Source organism: Galeopterus variegatus, unplaced genomic scaffold, assembly GCF_000696425.1.
Source record: "Galeopterus variegatus unplaced genomic scaffold, G_variegatus-3.0.2 Scaffold774, whole genome shotgun sequence".
Taxonomy (NCBI): domain Eukaryota; kingdom Metazoa; phylum Chordata; class Mammalia; order Dermoptera; family Cynocephalidae; genus Galeopterus; species Galeopterus variegatus.
The window spans coordinates 281,083-297,456 of NW_007726885.1; the positions used below are offsets into that span (position 1 = coordinate 281,083).

Below are 16,374 nucleotides of genomic sequence, written 5' to 3' on the forward strand. Positions count from 1 at the left end.
AAGCAAGGTTGTGGTTTTCTTTTTTTTTTTTTTTTCCTTTTTTTTTTTTTTTTTTTTTTTTTTTGTCTTTTGTCTTTTTCCGTGTCCGGCAATGGATTGCAACCCTCAGTGTTGCCCCCGCACCAGACCGGGGACCGGCAACGGGATCGCAACCCTTGGTGCTGCTCCCGCGCCTCGCTCAGCCAGTGAGCGGGAACCGGTCTGTATGTGGGATCCGAACCCTCGGGCGGGAGCGCCGCCGCGCTTCCCAAGCTGCGCACTTATCCAGTGCGCCACCGGGCCGGCCCTCTTTATATCCATTTTTATTTAGTACTGCTCTAAAATAGCCAGTCTCCTTCCTGCCGCACTTTCCTTTCTGCCTTCAAACAGGTCTCTCTGTCCTGCGTCTCTTTCTTTTTTTGTTTGCTGCTTTTCTTTATATTAAATACATATGAAAGCAATTAGTTGTTAGTTACTGTATAAATGATAGGTTTTATTAGGGTTCCTTGGTGTATTATTAATTTTCAGCTCTTGTCTTTGTGTAGCTGACTTCTTCCATATCGTTCTGTAATCCTTTAGAATTAAATCCTTCCTGATTTATATCTTCTCTTGTCTCCTCATCTCTGTTGTTCTAAAATTGAATGTATTATCTTCTATCATAATCCATCTTTCCAATAGCCATCTCATATGTTGATCCCATCTATCTACCAGGTATCTGGAATGCAATTCTTTAGAGTCAGTGCTCTTTTATAGGGCCTGACTTTTCATTTGAAACCTCTTTGTACTTTATTTAGTTTTTCTCCCCATTCCCAACACCCTCATTCTGCTCTAGGGTCTCATTAACTTATATATTTATTTTCCTGTGATAGCTCCAACTAGATTTTCCTACTCCCATACCTTCTCTAAAGTGTAGTCTAAACCAAGACATGGTGTACAAAACCACAGTGTGCAAGTCTTTGTTAAGCTTCTTTTTCATCATATTACTCCCTAACTCCAGATCCTGCATTGATTTCCTCATTGCAGATTACTTTGGCAACTGTCTTTATTTACTATCTTAACCTGTTTTCTCATTCAAAAAAATTTTTAATATGCAATAAAATGTATAATTCTTCAGGGTTCATGTTGATGAGTTTGTAACAGTATACACCCATGTAACTACAAGATCTAAAACATTTTCACTCTTACCTCCAAAAAGTTCGATAGGTTAGTTTTGTTTGTTTTAGAACTTTATTATTTATGTACTTATTTTTGGTGGTTGGCTGGTATGGGGATCCAAACCCTTGACCTTGCTGTTACAAGGCTGCACTCTAACCAATTTTACATAAATGGAATTATACAATACAGACAGTCCCGACTTAGAATGATTGACTTAAGATTTTTTGACCTTATGGTGGTACAAAAGCAGTAAGCATTCAGTAGAAACTGTACTTCTAGTACCCATACACCACTCCGTTTTTCATGTTCAGCACAGTTTTTAATGTTACCTAAGATATTCACTTTTTTATAAAATAGGCTTTGTGTTAGATGATTTTGCCCAACTGTAGGCTAACGTAAGTGTTCTGAGCACATTTAAGTTAGGCTAGGCTAAGCTGTGATGTTTAGTAGCTTAGATGCATTAACTGTATTTTCAGCTTACAATATTTTAAACTTAACAATTGGTTTATCTGATGTTAATGCCATCGCTAAGTCAAGGAACATCTATATATAATTGTTGTGTCTGACTTCTTACACTCAGCATAATATTTATCATTGTATATATCTATAGTTTGTTCCTTCTTACTACTGGATAGTATTCCATTGGATGACTATCACAATTTCTTTATCCATTGTCCTGTTGATGGACATTTGGGTTGTTTTCAGTTTCTGGCTATTGTGAATAAGATACCTATGAACATTGTTATACAAGTCTTTTTGTGGATATATGTCATTTCCTTTTTTTTTTTTTATTTTATTTTATTTTATTTTTTTTATTTTTTATTTTTTTATAGGATGACCGGTAAGGGGATCTCAACCCTTGGCCTGGTGTTGTCAGCACCACGCTCAGCCAGTGAGCAAACCGGCCATCCCTATATAGGATCCGTATCTCCTCCTGCCTAGAGCAGTATGTTAGGCTTAGGTTCATCATATACTTTTATTTTTTTTTATTTTATTTTTTTTTAAAGATGACCGGTAAGGGGATCTTAACCCTTGACTTGGTGTTGTCAGCACCACACTCTCCAAAGAAAGTGAACCGGCCATCCCTATATGGGATCTGAACCCGCAGCCTTGGTGTTGCCAACACCACACTCTCCCAAGTGAGCCATGGGCTGGCCCCCCCATATGTCTTCATTTCCTTTGGGTAAATATCTAAGAATGGAATTATTAGGTCATGTGGTAGATGTCTGTAACTCTAAAAAGAAACTGCCCAACAGTCCTCCAAGGGGTTGTACCATTTTACATTTCTACCTGCAGTAGGTGAGCATTCCAGTTGCTCTGCACCCTTGCCAATTTTTGCTAATGCCTCATTTTTATTTTAGCCATTATAATGGGTGTGTTATCTCATTCAGATTTAAATTGATCAACATTGATTTTCATGCACCATAGCATTTCATCATTACCCCTTGTATTTGGACAATAATATTCAATATGGTACTTCCTTGTGTACTGGTTTGTTCTATTAATTTTATGTCTCATTGTTTCTTGGTTGTAAATCTTCACCTGAAAAAGATTGTTGGCAAGACTGGATCACTTTTGTATCTCCTCCTGCCTAGAGCAGTATGTTAGGCTTAGGTTCATCATATACTTTTATTTTTTTTTATTTTATTTTTTTTTAAAGATGACCGGTAAGGGGATCTTAACTGTTGACTTGGTGTTGTCAGCACCACGCTCACCCAAGTGAGCTAACTGGCCATCCCTAAATAGGGATCCGAACCCGTGGCCTTGGTGTTATCAGCACCACACTCTCCCGAGTGAGCCACGGGCCAGCCCCATCATCATGTACTTTTAAATAGCATTCAACGTGTTGCCAGATCATAGTGATCAGATTTGAAGGAAGAAACTCAATATGGCATGATATACCTAAGAGTATCTTTTTAAATTGTTCATTTACTTTAAAACAACTTTAATTACAGACAATTTCAAACATACATAACAACAAGAGAAGGTCATATCTACCCTTCACCCATCTTCAAAAATTATCGTCTCATGGCCACCTCCCTTTACCTGATTTGTTTTACACACCCAGATAGCATAGCATATATTATTTGTGTGTGTTTCTGTATTTATCCGTTAAAAATAACTTTTTTTTTACTAACATAAACATAATTAGCACACCTAAAAAACTGAAAGTGATTTCTTTTTTTTTTTTTTTTTTTAAAAAGATGACCGGTAAGGGGATCTCAACCCTTGGCTTGGTGTTGTCAGCACCACGCTCAGCCAGTGAGCAAACCGGCCATCCCTATATAGGATCCGAACCCGTGGCCTTGGTGTTATCAGCACCGCACTCTACCGAGTGAGCCATGGGCCGGCCCTGAAAGTGATTTCTTACTGTCATCAAATCACCCTGTTGTCTCATTTGTTTTTTACAATTTGAATCTGGATCCAACTAAGATCCATACATTGCATTTGGCCAATAGGTATTTTAAGACTCTTTAAATCTGTAGATTCCCCCTTTTCCCATTTTTTCTTATTGAATAAACTAGGTTGTTTGTCTCAAAGAGTTTCCTACAGTTTGAATTTTGCTGATTACATCCCCATGTTATCTTTAATATATTCCTCTTTCCTCTGTATTTCCTGTCAATTGGTAATTAGATCTAGAGGCTTGATTAGTCTGTGTGTGCTCTGTGTGAGAACAATTCATAGGTGGTAGTGTGGTATATGCTTGTCAGGTGTTTTTGCTTTCTGTGATGTGTCATTGCCTAGATCCATTATTTCATTGGGGGGTTACAAAATGAGGTACTCTAATTTTATTGTTGCTTAATATTTTAGCTGAAATGTTTGAGTGGTGTCCAAAATGGTAGCCATTAGCTACATGTGGCTATTGAGCACTTGAAAGGTAGCTAGTGAGACTGAAGAATTGAAATCTTAATTTAAATTTAAAAACTGAAACTTAATTCAGTGATTGGAAAACTTTTAAGTATGTTTGGAACAGTTTGGATATATAAATCTACTCTTTCAATTGTGAATTAGGAAATTTAAATACAGATTAATTGTTTCAGTTGAAAATTGACCTCTGAATTTAGATGTGCAGTAAGTATGAAATGCACACAGAATTTTGAAGATTTGGTTAGAAAAAAATATATAAAATATATTAATAATATTTGTATTCATTACATGTTGAATGATAATATTTTGGATTTATTGGGATTTTAATATTAAAATTAGCTTCTCTTTTTTTTTTTTTTTTTTTTTGGCAGCTGGCTGGTATGGGGATAACCTCAACTTTTTTAAGGTGGCTACTGGTAAATTTAAAATTGTTTTCGTGGCTTGCATTACATTTTTTTTTTTTTTTTTTTTTTTTTTTTGTCCTTTTTGAGACCGGCCGCACCGCGCTCAGCCAGTGAGTGCTGTGAGCGCACTGGTCATCCCTATATAGGATCCGAACCCGTGGCCGGAGTGCTGCTGCGCTCCCAGCGCCGCACTCTCCCAAGTGCGCCACGGGCTTGGCCCTTGCATTACATTTCTATTGGACAGTACTGTTTATGGAATCTTTTCTTATACCCTAATCAAGGACATCGTTTTTTAAATAATTTTTTTTCTCATTACAACATATTCACATTCACAGTATAATAAATAGAAGATATAGAAAAGCACAAATAGTGTAATTAAAATCACCCATAATCCCACAACCCAAGATAAAAGCACTGATGATGAGGGTTCTTTAAAAAGTTCATGGAAAAATAGAATTAAAAGATAATACGGAACTGGCCAGTTAGCTCAGTTGGTTATACCACGGTGTTGTAACACCAGGGTCAAGGGTTCAGATGCCCATACCGGCCAGCCACCAAAAAAAAAGATAATATGAATCTTTCTGTGAACTTTACGAAGTACCCTCATATATCTTTCCAAGGTTTTTTTTGAAAACATTTAAATGCCCATATGTTGATTTTACAAAATTGGAATTATACTCTATATAATCTAACTTGTTTTCTTCTTAAATTACGTATACATTGTTAATATATTTCAAATAATTAGTTATCCTAAACATTGTTTGAGGACTGTGTAGTTTTCCCTCTGTGGTTGTACCATAACCCTCAGTTGTTTGATATTTAGACTGTGTTTGTAATTTTTCTTTGTTTGGCAGCTGGCTGTATGGGAACCCTTGACCTTGGTGTTATAAGGCTGTGCTCTAACCAACTGAGCTAACCAGCCAGCCCCCTGTGTTTTTAATTTTTTAGTATCAAAAGGCTATGATGACCATCGTTGTAGGTATATTTTTGGACATAGTCATGATTATTTTCCTAGAAGTGTTGTTGTTGGGATGTGATATTGCCAGATTGCTCTCTGGATATATTTAGGGGCCCCTACAGTCAATTTCAGACACAAAGAGCCAGTCCTAGAGTTTTAGATTTTTCAACCCAGTAATTTTTTTTTTTTTTTGTCATAAGGTCCAAGCATCTTACTTTTGGGAGAGCAGCTCTAGACCTTCCCTAGAATCTTTTTTACTCTTTAAAAATGTTTGTCAAATCAAAATGAATATTTATTAACATTCATGTAATAAAGGAAAATATTTATATAAAAACTTTTAAAAGTACAGGTAAAGGGAGAGTCACCCTCGATATACCCTCCCCTCAGCCCTACTCCCCTTCTTTAAGATAATCACTGTTATGAGATGTAATACTTCCTAATCCTTTTTTCTTGCATGTATATATGTCTGTATATAGAAAATGATATATAATTATACACTATTTAGATCTTTCCTTGTTAGTGTATAAACTGTTGTATAATATATCATTCTATGCATGTACCATAGTTTAATGATTTTATTATTAATGGTCATTTCTAGTGTTTTACAAACAGCGCTGCAATAAACCTCACATGTGCCTCTTTGGATACATGTTCAAGTTTTTCCTCCATGTTAGTTACCTAGAAATGGAATTGTCCGGTTGAAAAATCTGTGCATTTAAAGTATTAAGATCAATAAAGTGATATAGTTTATGGACAACACAGGAACTGCAAACTTTGCATTTTGTCAGGTAATGGCCTTAAAAAAATTACCATATATTGTCACCATCATTTCATAAAAGGAAATTTTAACATCTGAGTATATTTAATTTAATGGAAATCTCACTGTTATCATTATTTTTCTCATTTTACCAAAGACTGTTGAAAATTTTCAGAGACCAGCGTGGGTTGGGATAGAAACTTGAGAATCAATTTCATAATTTATTCTTTTGCATCCAAACAGGTAAACCTGAAGGAGTTGCTCCTGCATTTTTGGAAATGTACTAATATTGAATTATTCTTGTGGCCAAGAAATTTTCTAAGTCTTTTCTTCATATTGGTCTATGTGAATACCATAAGTAGATTCCAAGATCAGACGAGATAGGGCACATTCAGGGTGAAATGGCCAAAGACTGAATAACATAAGTAGAAACCATAGGTTATTTTGAGAGCTACTGAAGGAGTTTACATTGGGTCCCACTATTAGACCAGCTAGACTCAGGCAGTACAGAGTCCAGAGCTAAAAGAGGGCTCTGGGGCCAGAGGATCTGTGTTTGGATCCACTCTCCACTTTTGACTTCGAAGGTATGTTTTTTAACCTGTCCAACTCCTATTTTCCTCATCTATAAAATGGAAATAGTAATAATACATATCTCAAATACTTGGAAAGAATAAATGTGGTGATGCATATAAGACATTTGTATAATTTCTGACCCTTAGAAAGTGTTCAGCTGGGGGACCGGCCCGTGGCTCACTCGGGACAGTGTGGTTCTGATAACACCAAGGCTATGGGTTCACATCCCATATAGAGATGGCCAGTTAGCTCACTGGGTGAGCTTGGTGCTGACAACACCAAGTCAAGGGTTAAGATCCCCCTACCGGTCATCTTTTAGAAAAAAAGAAAAAGTGTTCAGCCAGCTGCCAAAAAAAAAAGTGTTCAATAAATGTTGGCTGTGATCATAACGTGATCATCAGTGTATTTAGCCCTTCCACAAATATTTATTGATTTCTTATATGTCAAACACTGTGCTTTGTGTTTGTGTTACAGAGATGAGTTAAACAGTTGCTGTCCTGTAGGAAGTTGTAATGAAAGTTGGAGAGTTTAACACTTAATCAACTAGCTGTAATTGGTATTAATGGAAGTATTAATAAAGTACACTAGGAACAAGTCTGGGCATCATATTGGAGATCTTATATTAGAGCGTCTTTGAAGGTTATAGTATTCCAACAAAGAAAGCAGTAGAAGCAAACAAATGCCTCTAAATTGGACTGAGCATGGTGTGTTTGTGCTCTGGATCACTGTACATCCTGGTGCAGATAGAGCTTTAAAAAAAAGCAAGGACAATGGGAAATTAGATTAGGTGGAACATAACATTTATAACTGTAGAGTCTGTATAATTATTGTGTTTGGATATCAGCAACCCTTACCCTGTGGAAGAACTAAGAAGACAAGAGCTGCAATTTAGGATTTAAGTAGAAGTCAAGAGGATATGTGAGAATGTGATGTTGCATTCTAGTATTTCTTTAAAAACTGGTCAGAGGTGATTACTGGTGTCCTTGAGAATTCTTTGAATTATCTTAATGTTGATTTCTAGTGTTGATATTTATAATAGAACAAGGTCCCTCTGACTTGATAGACTACCTTCCTTAGGGTATCTTTCATTGCGGTATCATCCAAAAGAATTCTAACATTCTTACTGATTTGGAGGGAGTGGAGGCAAAGGAAGATGACTTGTGGAATTAAGAGGATCAGATGGTTAACAGAATCTTGCCCTACCAAGTTGTCCACAACCTGAAAATGATTGACAGATACAGGTATGGTCAAAGCATTCTGATTCTCCAAAGCAGCATTGCTGAGAATTTGTATCTCTCAGAAGACAGTAGGTCCCTAGAGACCAGGACAGGATGTTTTACCTAGAAAACAAATTGTATTTTGGGCTGTAGGACTCACGAAACCCTTGCCTGTTTCAGACGCTGACTGGAAAGGAGATTGAGATTGACATTGAACCCACAGACAAGGTGATGTACGCCCAACACCTCTTCATGCCCTTCTCCTTGCCATGTACATTTGTTTGAGTATGCTTATGAACTTGGTCCTTTTATTCTCATGCTGTTTGCATAGCCCTTGTTCTTCCCATTTCTGTGGTCCTCCCCCTGAGCATTCTCTGACTGCTTGTCCCTCTAAAGGTTGAAAGAATCAAGGAGCGTGTGGAAGAGAAAGAGGGAATCCCCCCACAACAGCAGCGGCTCATCTACAGTGGCAAACAGATGTGAGTTTGGGGTGAGAATGAGGGCCTGGCAATCTCCTGTGAAGATAAGAAGGGGACAGCTACTGGAGGTGGATCAAGCCTGCCTCACTTTTTTGGTGCCTTAGACCCTTTGGCAATTTGGTAAAGCCTATCCCCTTCTCAAAATAAAGCTTTTTCAGGCATAAAATTAAAAATATAGAATTAGAAATGAAACTAATTATATTGACGTACAATTATCAAAACACTAAAACAAATTTGTGATATAGTAATATATGTGCTTCTTTATTAATATATTAAATAAGATCTAATGGTGGGTCTAATAACCATAATTTTGAAAGATTTTCAAGATACAAACAGTTGTAATGTGATATGAAAATATCTAATTTCTATTGTTGACAAGTTACTCATTGCTAATACTATTTGCCTACATCCAAAATTAAAAGAAATATTAAATTTCAATTAGGGGTTAGTAAAAATACAGATGGAATTTTTTTCTCATCCAAGTTTACAGACCCCAAAGAGACCTGTGAAACCCAGGTTAAGAACCCTTGTTCTTGGGGCTGGCAGGTTAGCTCACTCAGTAGACCATGGTGCTGATAACACCAAGATCAAGGGTTCAGATCCCCTTACTGAGATCTAGAACCCCTATTCTAGATGGTATTTCTAATGCTGTTTGGTTTTTGTTTTTTCCTCCTTTTCCTGCAGGAATGATGAGAAAACAGCAGCTGATTACAAGATCCTAGGTGGTTCAGTCCTCCACCTGGTGTTGGCTCTGAGAGGAGGAGGAGGTCTTAGGCAGTGATGGACCCTCCCTCCGTGTTCCTTCCTTATCCTGTCGCTCATAATGAGGCATCATATATCTTCTCACTCTGGGTCACCAGAGCCACTGCCCCCCCTCCCCTAGATGCCCAGTCTTGTGTGTCTACTGGTGGGAGACTGTGAGGACCCCAAGATGCAGTGTTCATGGCCCAGAGGACCCTTGCTGGCTATTGGGTTTTAGTTTGCAGAGAGTCCTGTGTGTGTCCCTGTCTTATAGCTATGCTCCTAGTTGTCAATAAAATATTTCCTGGCCTCCTGGAATCTTTCTTATATTGCATAAATGTGACTGAAGTCAGAATGGACCCAGTTTTCACCCACTTACACCAGGCTGAAGGAGTGGGACAATGGAAAGCATGTCGCTCTTAGTGGGATTATCAGACTCAAGGAAAGCCTACTCTCAGTGGTGTGCTGGAGCCAGTTCATACCGGCTCATGAGAGCAAATTACTGGATCTCTTCCCAACAACATGTTAATTGACTTCTTGTTGGTAGCTTGAAATTGGCCATGATAGAAATGTTTACAGAAATGGGCAAATACTACAAATTAGTTCCTCCCCCAAAACTGGTTATTACACATCTAGGGGCATGCTACTCTCCTGGATGGTGGAAGCCAGGAGAGTGAGTTCTCTTCCACTGTGGTTCTACTGGACATTTGGGCCTGGTTGGAAAAGGGCCTCAGGGGCTTTGAAGACACTACATTCTTTATGATTGGAATCTTGCTGAGTGAGGGCTCTGGGTTCCACCCTCTCAAGAGCCTGATATAGAGAGGGGTTGCATGAGGGGTGACTTGTATGGATCACTTAGGTCTCAATTGGTATGATAAAGTGAGAGGAGCCAGAAGAAAAAGCTTGCCTTTCCTGGCTTCTTTAGAATCTGGCGAGGCTGGGTGGAATGGAGAAGTAAGGGAAGATGCCTGTGGCCGGTACCTTGAAGACTTGACTCCTGTGATTCTGTGTGCTGTAGCGCCGGTACCTTGCGGCAGTCGTCTCCCCCGTCCAGCATCAGAAGGCGCTCTTGCGCCATCGCCAGGCTGACAGCCCGCTCTCGGCGTGGCGACACTCTAGTCGCCGTTTCTCTATGTCAAACAGGGCGCCCTCCTGAGCAGCCGGACCTCAGCCGGGAGGAGGCTCGCACTCCGAGCGCGCAGCCTGCGGGCGCGGGTCATGGCGCGGCTCCCGAAGCTCGCGGTCTTTGATCTGGGTGAGGGACGGGGAGCGGAGAGTTTAGCAGGGCGCTCTCCTTTTGCACACCCCGGTGCAGCTCTCGAGTCCCTGCGCCCCGCGAGGCTGAACTTTCTCCCCGCTTCCTCTCGCAGATTACACGCTCTGGCCTTTCTGGGTCGACACGCACGTAGATCCCCCGTTCTACAAGAGCAGGTGAGGCAGGGAGAGAGGACTGGGACCAGGCGGGGCCGGCCGCAACTGAGCGCATTCTCGCCCTCTCCAGTGATGGGACTGTACGAGATAGGCGGGGCCAGAACGTCCGACTGTACCCAGAGGTGCCTGAAGTCCTGGAACGATTGCACGGCCTTGGGGTGCCGGTCGCGGCCGCTTCACGGTAAGAAGAGCGACTGACAAAAACTGTCCGTCTAATGCTGAAGGATACATGTATTAGGAGACCTCTTCTGTAACCCCTCGGCTACAAAATTTAGGAGGTGCAAATTTGCAAGTATTTGCCTATTTTTTCTCATTGTACCCTCTCCTGTGCCTTTGAATGATTAAATATTGGCTCAGCACCCATCGTGTCAGACAAGGCTATGGAGTTGAATTAAGGCCGAGAATGCCTATCCGTCCTGGAAAAACAGCAAGTTGATTTCCTCATTATTCTTAACTTTGCTGGCAGCCCTCGCCCTTCACTCTCCTAAACCCATCTGTTACACATGTTTGCAGGACAAGTGAGATAGAAGGGGCCAACCAGCTACTGGAGCTCTTTGACCTTGTCAGATACTTTGTTCATCGGGAAATCTATCCGGGCAGCAAGGTCACACACTTTGAGAGGTATGCAGAGGTAAGGGTAGGAGCAGGGAGACAAAGTACCAGAGAGGCTGGGGGAGCCAAGATGCCAGCTTGGTTACCCCTGCCCTGTTTTGCACAGGTTGCAGCAGAAGACTGGAGTTCCTTTCTCCCAGATGATCTTCTTTGATGATGAGAGGAGGAATATTGTAGATGTCAGCAAACTGGGTACTGAGTGGTGAGGATAACCATTGGGGGAATGAGGAGAAAGGGTTTCTAGGAGGAATTAGGTAGATATATACAGGGTGGATAGTCTGCATGACAGATGACACCTACAGAAGGTGGAAGTAATAATGGGGAGCCCTGAAAGCCTGATGAAATGTGACTTCTTTTTCTTTCTAGGTGTTACTTGCATTCACGTCCAAAACGGAATGAATCTGCAAGCCTTAACTCAAGGATTAGAGATGTTTGCAAAAGCCCAGATTGGGCCCTGAGGTCCAGCCCTATGAATGAGCCTCATTTGAGGCCTAAAACTGAAAGGAAATCAAGAAAGCATTTTCAGGTGCATTTGTAATTTATTAAAGTGTATCTGTGTATGACAGAAGAGATCTTACCCACAGCGTGGGTTGTTTTTATTTTTCTAGCCTGTGAACTGGGGGTGGTTGTCCTGAGGTGCCAAGATCAGAGTGTGAGACATTAGATTGCATCATGGTCTGCCATATAAACTTGTGGCAACCCCAAGACTGTGTTGACCTAAAAGAAATTGAGGCCGAACATATAAAGCACAAATTTCATTGAGCCAATATGATAAGTGCAACTGGGGAGATCCCTCTGAGAAATGTGCTCTGAAGAGGGCCAGCAGAGCTTAGCATTTTATAATCACAAGAAGGGGGAAGGATCAAAAGAAAGAGGACAATCCCACCTAATTACTTCATCAGGTTTTCTATTGGTTGTACGTGACTTTAGGTTTGGGATTGTTACTAGGTTACCATTCTACATGCAGGGATCTGGGGTAAGGGTTACAAGAAGCATTCTAGGTTATTTTATGGTTTTCTGGTACTATTATGTCTGCTTCTAAGTAAAAATGGTCCTATGATAACATTTTCCAGGACTGGTGGATGAGACTACTGACTTATCCCAGACCTCCCAAGGCATTATAATTTTGCTGACCTGATCAGGGCAGATTTTATGTTATCAACTGTGATCCCCTTCTGCTGGAACCTGTACGAACCCTTTCTTGAGCTCTGTAAAGGGCATGAAGAACTCTTCCACCAGCCCCATATAGTGGGGTGTCATTAAGCTGCACATTTCCTTCCAGGGGACTAATACCTTGTTTGGGGTTGGGGTGGGGAGGCCTTTTTAGGTAGGAGTAAATGAAGCGGCCGCTTTAAGAGGAGTGCGTGCTGTGGGGCTGGTGGCCGGGCTCACGTGACAGCAGTGGCCTTATTTGCGCCTGTTGATGTCGCCGCAGCGCCTTAAGGAGGGATTGGTTAAGGCGGGCGGTGATGAGACGTCACCTCCCAGGAGCAAGGCGGAAGTGTGAGGGACGCCGAGGGGCGGAGGCGGGAGAGGCGAGCTCACCATGAGTGGTCTTGGCAGACTCTTCGGGAGGGGTGAGCCTGGGCTAGACTGGTTGGCCAGGAGCTGCTGGCCAGAGCTGGGGAGGGGAGACCGCGGCGCTGGCAGGGCAAGAGACCCAGGAGACAAGCTGTCCCGAAAAGCCCAGCCGGGCGGAGCTCCGGTGCCAGGAGACTCGCCTTGTCAGGGCATCTTGCCCCCGTCTGCCTTCCAAGAGCTCGAGATCAGGGAGGGGACGTGAGTGGAGGGCGTGGCGACTGTGCTGGTTCCCACTGTACAGGCCTGGGGACGAGTTTCCCACTGTCTTCATCCAGTCCTTTCCAAACATTGATGCTACTTAGTACTGGGCAAGAGGGGTATGAGGGAAAGGAGAAAGACTACCTTCTTGTCTCTCACATATGTTGGGGAAAACAAGCAAAAACAGGCATTTACAGTGTAATGTAGAAACTCAAATGTTGGAGATGCTACTGAAAAACCAGGGACGCACAAAGAAGTAGGCTTTGGGGGTGGTGATCCAGAAGGCGAGCAGTTTGCCAAGTGGAGAATTGAGATACTCCAGGAAGTGGCAACAGCCTGAGAGAAACACGGAGGCAGGAAAGAGTACAGTATATGTAGAGAAAAGAAGTTCTGGCAGAGAGAGAGAGAGAGTTTTGGATTTTATCCTGTAGGTAATGGAGAGTTCTCAAGGAAGGATTTTAAGCAAGCAAAGGCCATCAGATTTTCTATTTGGAAAAATGACTCTGTTAGAAGTATCGAAGATGAACAGAGAAATTGAGAACAGTTTTTTGTTGTTGTTGTTGTTGTTGTTGTTGTTGTTTCTTCTAGCCCCTTGTACTTTATTCAGTTTGATCCTGCAGTGTCAGGACCTTGGGCATCTCCTAGGATAATGATTATAAAAAATGACTGGAAATGACTTGAACAGTAGTTTCAAATAGTGAAAAGGACATTGGCTTTGGAAGTCATGCTGCCACATTTCCATTCTTGCTTAATCTCTTACTAGTTGTGATTGTAGTCAAAATCTTTGTGCCCATTTTCACATTTGTAAAGTAAAGATAGTACATTAATTATAGAGAATCGTTTAGAGATTAGCAATAACAACCTCATACATACTGTGCACTCAATAATTAGTGGCTAATATTTTTCCTTCACACAATATGGGCCTGCTCCATTGGACTCTTCAGGGAAGGAGAAGGGGCCAACCCCTGAAGCAGCAATACAGCAACTGAAGGAGACAGAAAAGATACTGATCAAGAAACAGGAGTTTCTGGAGCAGAAGATTCAACAGGAGCTACAAATGGCCAAGAAGCACGGGACCAAGAATAAGAGAGGTAATAAGAGAAAGGAGGCAATGGGGAGAGCCCAGGTGGGAAGCAGGTGCTTCTGACTCAGATATTCAGGGTCTGGGCTGGGTCAGCCGCCCTGCAGGCTTTGCGGAGGAAGAAAAGATTGGAACAGCAGCTGGCACAAACTGACGGGACATTATCTACCCTGGAGCTTCAGCGTGAGGCCCTTGAGAATGCTACCAGCAATGCAGAAGTGCTTCGTACCATGGAGCTTGCTGCCCGAGGCATGAAGAAGGCCTACCAGGACATGTGGGTATGGGGGAGGGGAGGTGACCCACCCTCTGGGGAGGGTGGCTTGGTATTATACTTTGGTATTATACTTTGAGCTTTTAAGCCTCTCAGAATGTGAATTTACAGTGTATACTTATGGCAGCTAGGCCTCTGCCTGCCTCCTTGCTTCCTGAAAGAAGATCCTTTTGCTGGAGGGGCATTCTAGGGAAGAAAGATGATTTCTCTAATTCTTTGAGATCCTTGGGGAAGGGAGTCCAACTTATGCTCTCCAATGTAGCTCCTTGCTACTTCTTTGCCCAAACTTGCCTCATAATTTTCTAGGAATCTCTTCTGAGAGCCATGGGCTTATCAGTGTGAGGCCACAAAGCAGGAGAAGGTTCATTCAGGTGAGATGAGAAAGTCAAGGGGGTTGTTGCCTGATTTCTTGGCTGTATATGTTTTTCTCAGGGACATTGACAAGGTGGATGAACTGATGGCTGACATCACAGAACAACAGGAGGTGGCCCAGCAGATCGCAGATGCCATTTCTCGGCCTGTGGGCTTTGGAGATGATGTGGATGAGGTTACTGGGGGTGAGGGGTCAGGGAATATTGGAGAAAGCATGGGGTGGGCCAAAAAGAATGCCCAAGAGAGGCTCTTGGGGCAAGTTTGGGAGGGAACTCCAAAAGTGGTATGTTTTTGGAAGTAGAAGTTTCCTTTCTTCATCTTGAACAGTCTTGTCCCATATCCAGGATGAACTGTTGGAGGAACTAGAGGAGCTGGAGCAGGAGGAATTGGCCCGGGAGTTGTTAATTGTGGGAGACAAGAAAGAAGAACCTCCAATCAAATTGCCTAGTGTACCCAGTATACATCTGCCTGCAGGGCCAGGTACCCAGGGCTACTTTATTGTCTTGAGGACTTGAGAGTGTGGAGAGATATGGGCAAAAGTTATTCTTCATCCACTCTGCCTCAAAAGAGCCAGGCAGAGAGGGCTACAGTTAGGCAGGTTGTTGACTGCATGAGGCCACGTGGCTAAAAGGGAATGGGGACTGAAATCTAGTCTGTGCTCCACTCAACAAGCTGTGTACCTTGGTTTAGGGCTGCAAATGCTGGGAGCAAGAGGCACCATTTTCTATTTTGCACAAAGGTCTTATGGGAATGAGCAGCAGCCCAGCAAGCAGAAGGACCAAACCTTTAGGTTCTTTGCTGGGGAGAGAGAATTCAGCAGGCCCTGAGTGTCATAGCAGGGGATGGCTGGAAGTTGCTGAGGCCTTAACACTTCTTTCTTTCTCTGGGTATCCTTGTCCCCAAAGCTTCCAAAGTGGATGAAGACGAAGATGCACTAAAGCAGTTGACTGAGTGGGTATCCTGATGAGTCTGGGCTCGTCTTTCTTATGCTGCCTCTGTTGATCACTTTTCCTTAAGTGCCAAGTGCTGAGCTAAAGGAGCATAGATTTTTTGGGAGGTCCTGCTGAGGGTGGTAGTGTGACCATGCCTGAGCAAGGCGTCTATTGCCCTCCCATCCCTGGCTCAACTCTGAAGGATCTTGCTGGTTATGGAGCCCTGGGCTCCCTTCTCTTTGAAAGCAGTTACTGTGTCCTTGTTCCCAATAAAACTGGACAGATGGAACCCTGATGTTTATACTTCCTTGTCTGCCCCTGAAACTCTTCCCCTGGTTGTCAGACCTTGTTTCAAGCAACGAGGGGAGGTTGGACCATAGAACAAATGGGCATTTCCAGTATCTTAGCCTATGTTCTAGGCAGACACTGTTTCATCTTTCGAGCTGATTTGCCCTAGAGTTGCCTACTGCTGAGGTTGAGGAAACTGCCATCTATTATTTATCTTAGGACTATATGGAGCCATCTCTGAGTTTTCCCTCATTGTTTTCTCCCAGTCATGCCTCTGCCAAGACAGCTCCATGATTTACTACCCATTTTCCTTTTGCAAAGCACATTTTCAAGGACAGGGAGAGAATACAGGGATGGAAGGGGCAAGTAGTTTTCCTTTATCCAGAACCCACAGTTAATAGCTTTCACTACTAGAAGTCTTGGTTTGGACCCTGTCACTTCTATGTCTGGGAGCAATAGTGGAAGGAGCCCTGACTC

The 16,374-nt window shown here is 42.2% G+C and overlaps 3 protein-coding genes across 10 annotated transcripts in view; all 3 read left to right on the top strand.

The window, feature by feature from the left end:
- The window catches only part of NEDD8 (neural precursor cell expressed, developmentally down-regulated 8), a 12,166-nt gene extending 2,717 nt beyond the window's left edge, over positions 1–9,449 (top strand). For all 3 annotated transcript variants that reach the window (XM_008572320.1, XM_008572321.1, XM_008572318.1), the window contains exons 2-4: positions 8,092–8,139; positions 8,308–8,390; positions 9,075–9,449. In XM_008572320.1, the coding sequence (XP_008570542.1) occupies positions 8,092–8,139; positions 8,308–8,390; positions 9,075–9,171 (228 nt within the window). In that variant the 3' untranslated portion in view covers positions 9,172–9,449. The remainder of the gene's footprint in view (positions 1–8,091; positions 8,140–8,307; positions 8,391–9,074) is intronic.
- A 554-nt stretch (positions 9,450–10,003) lies between these two features.
- MDP1 (magnesium-dependent phosphatase 1) lies at positions 10,004–15,898 on the top strand. Of its 6 annotated transcripts, XR_550446.1 has the most exons (11): positions 10,012–10,386; positions 10,502–10,562; positions 10,633–10,743; positions 11,076–11,183; positions 11,281–11,376; positions 11,541–11,700; positions 13,898–14,044; positions 14,131–14,308; positions 14,738–14,852; positions 15,022–15,157; positions 15,583–15,898. XR_550446.1 is itself a non-coding variant. In XM_008572325.1 (6 exons), the coding sequence occupies exons 1-5, from the start codon at positions 10,350–10,352 to the stop codon at positions 11,326–11,328; spliced, it is 375 nt and encodes a 124-aa protein (XP_008570547.1). In that variant the 5' UTR covers positions 10,004–10,349; the 3' UTR covers positions 11,329–11,376; positions 11,541–11,632. The 6 variants fall into 6 exon arrangements, 4 of the variants coding, with proteins under 4 accessions (XP_008570547.1, XP_008570548.1, XP_008570545.1 ...); XR_550447.1 differs by lacking the exons at positions 14,738–14,852; positions 15,022–15,157; positions 15,583–15,898 and having other exon boundaries at positions 10,016–10,386; positions 11,281–11,366; positions 14,142–14,216; XM_008572325.1 differs by lacking the exons at positions 13,898–14,044; positions 14,131–14,308; positions 14,738–14,852; positions 15,022–15,157; positions 15,583–15,898 and having other exon boundaries at positions 10,004–10,386; positions 11,076–11,193; positions 11,541–11,632.
- On the top strand, positions 12,598–15,898 carry CHMP4A (charged multivesicular body protein 4A). The gene is given in 6 exon segments (XM_008572322.1): positions 12,598–12,751; positions 13,898–14,044; positions 14,131–14,308; positions 14,738–14,852; positions 15,022–15,157; positions 15,583–15,898. Coding segments are annotated over 6 exon segments (789 nt in total). The 3' UTR covers positions 15,642–15,898.
- Positions 15,899–16,374: the final 476 nt, after the last annotated feature.

What these genes read in the sequence shown, in the direction of transcription:
- MDP1 (XM_008572323.1), top strand. Translation starts at nt 10,350, where the DNA reads ATGGCGCGGCTCCCGAAGCTCGCGGTCTTTGATCTGG. An exon ending in CCCCCGTTCTACAAGAGCAG is followed by an intron (nt 10,563 to 10,632) that starts GTGAGGCAGGGA and finishes CGCCCTCTCCAG; the next exon opens with TGATGGGACTGTACGAGATA. An exon ending in CCGGTCGCGGCCGCTTCACG is followed by an intron (nt 10,744 to 11,075) that starts GTAAGAAGAGCG and finishes ACATGTTTGCAG; the next exon opens with GACAAGTGAGATAGAAGGGG.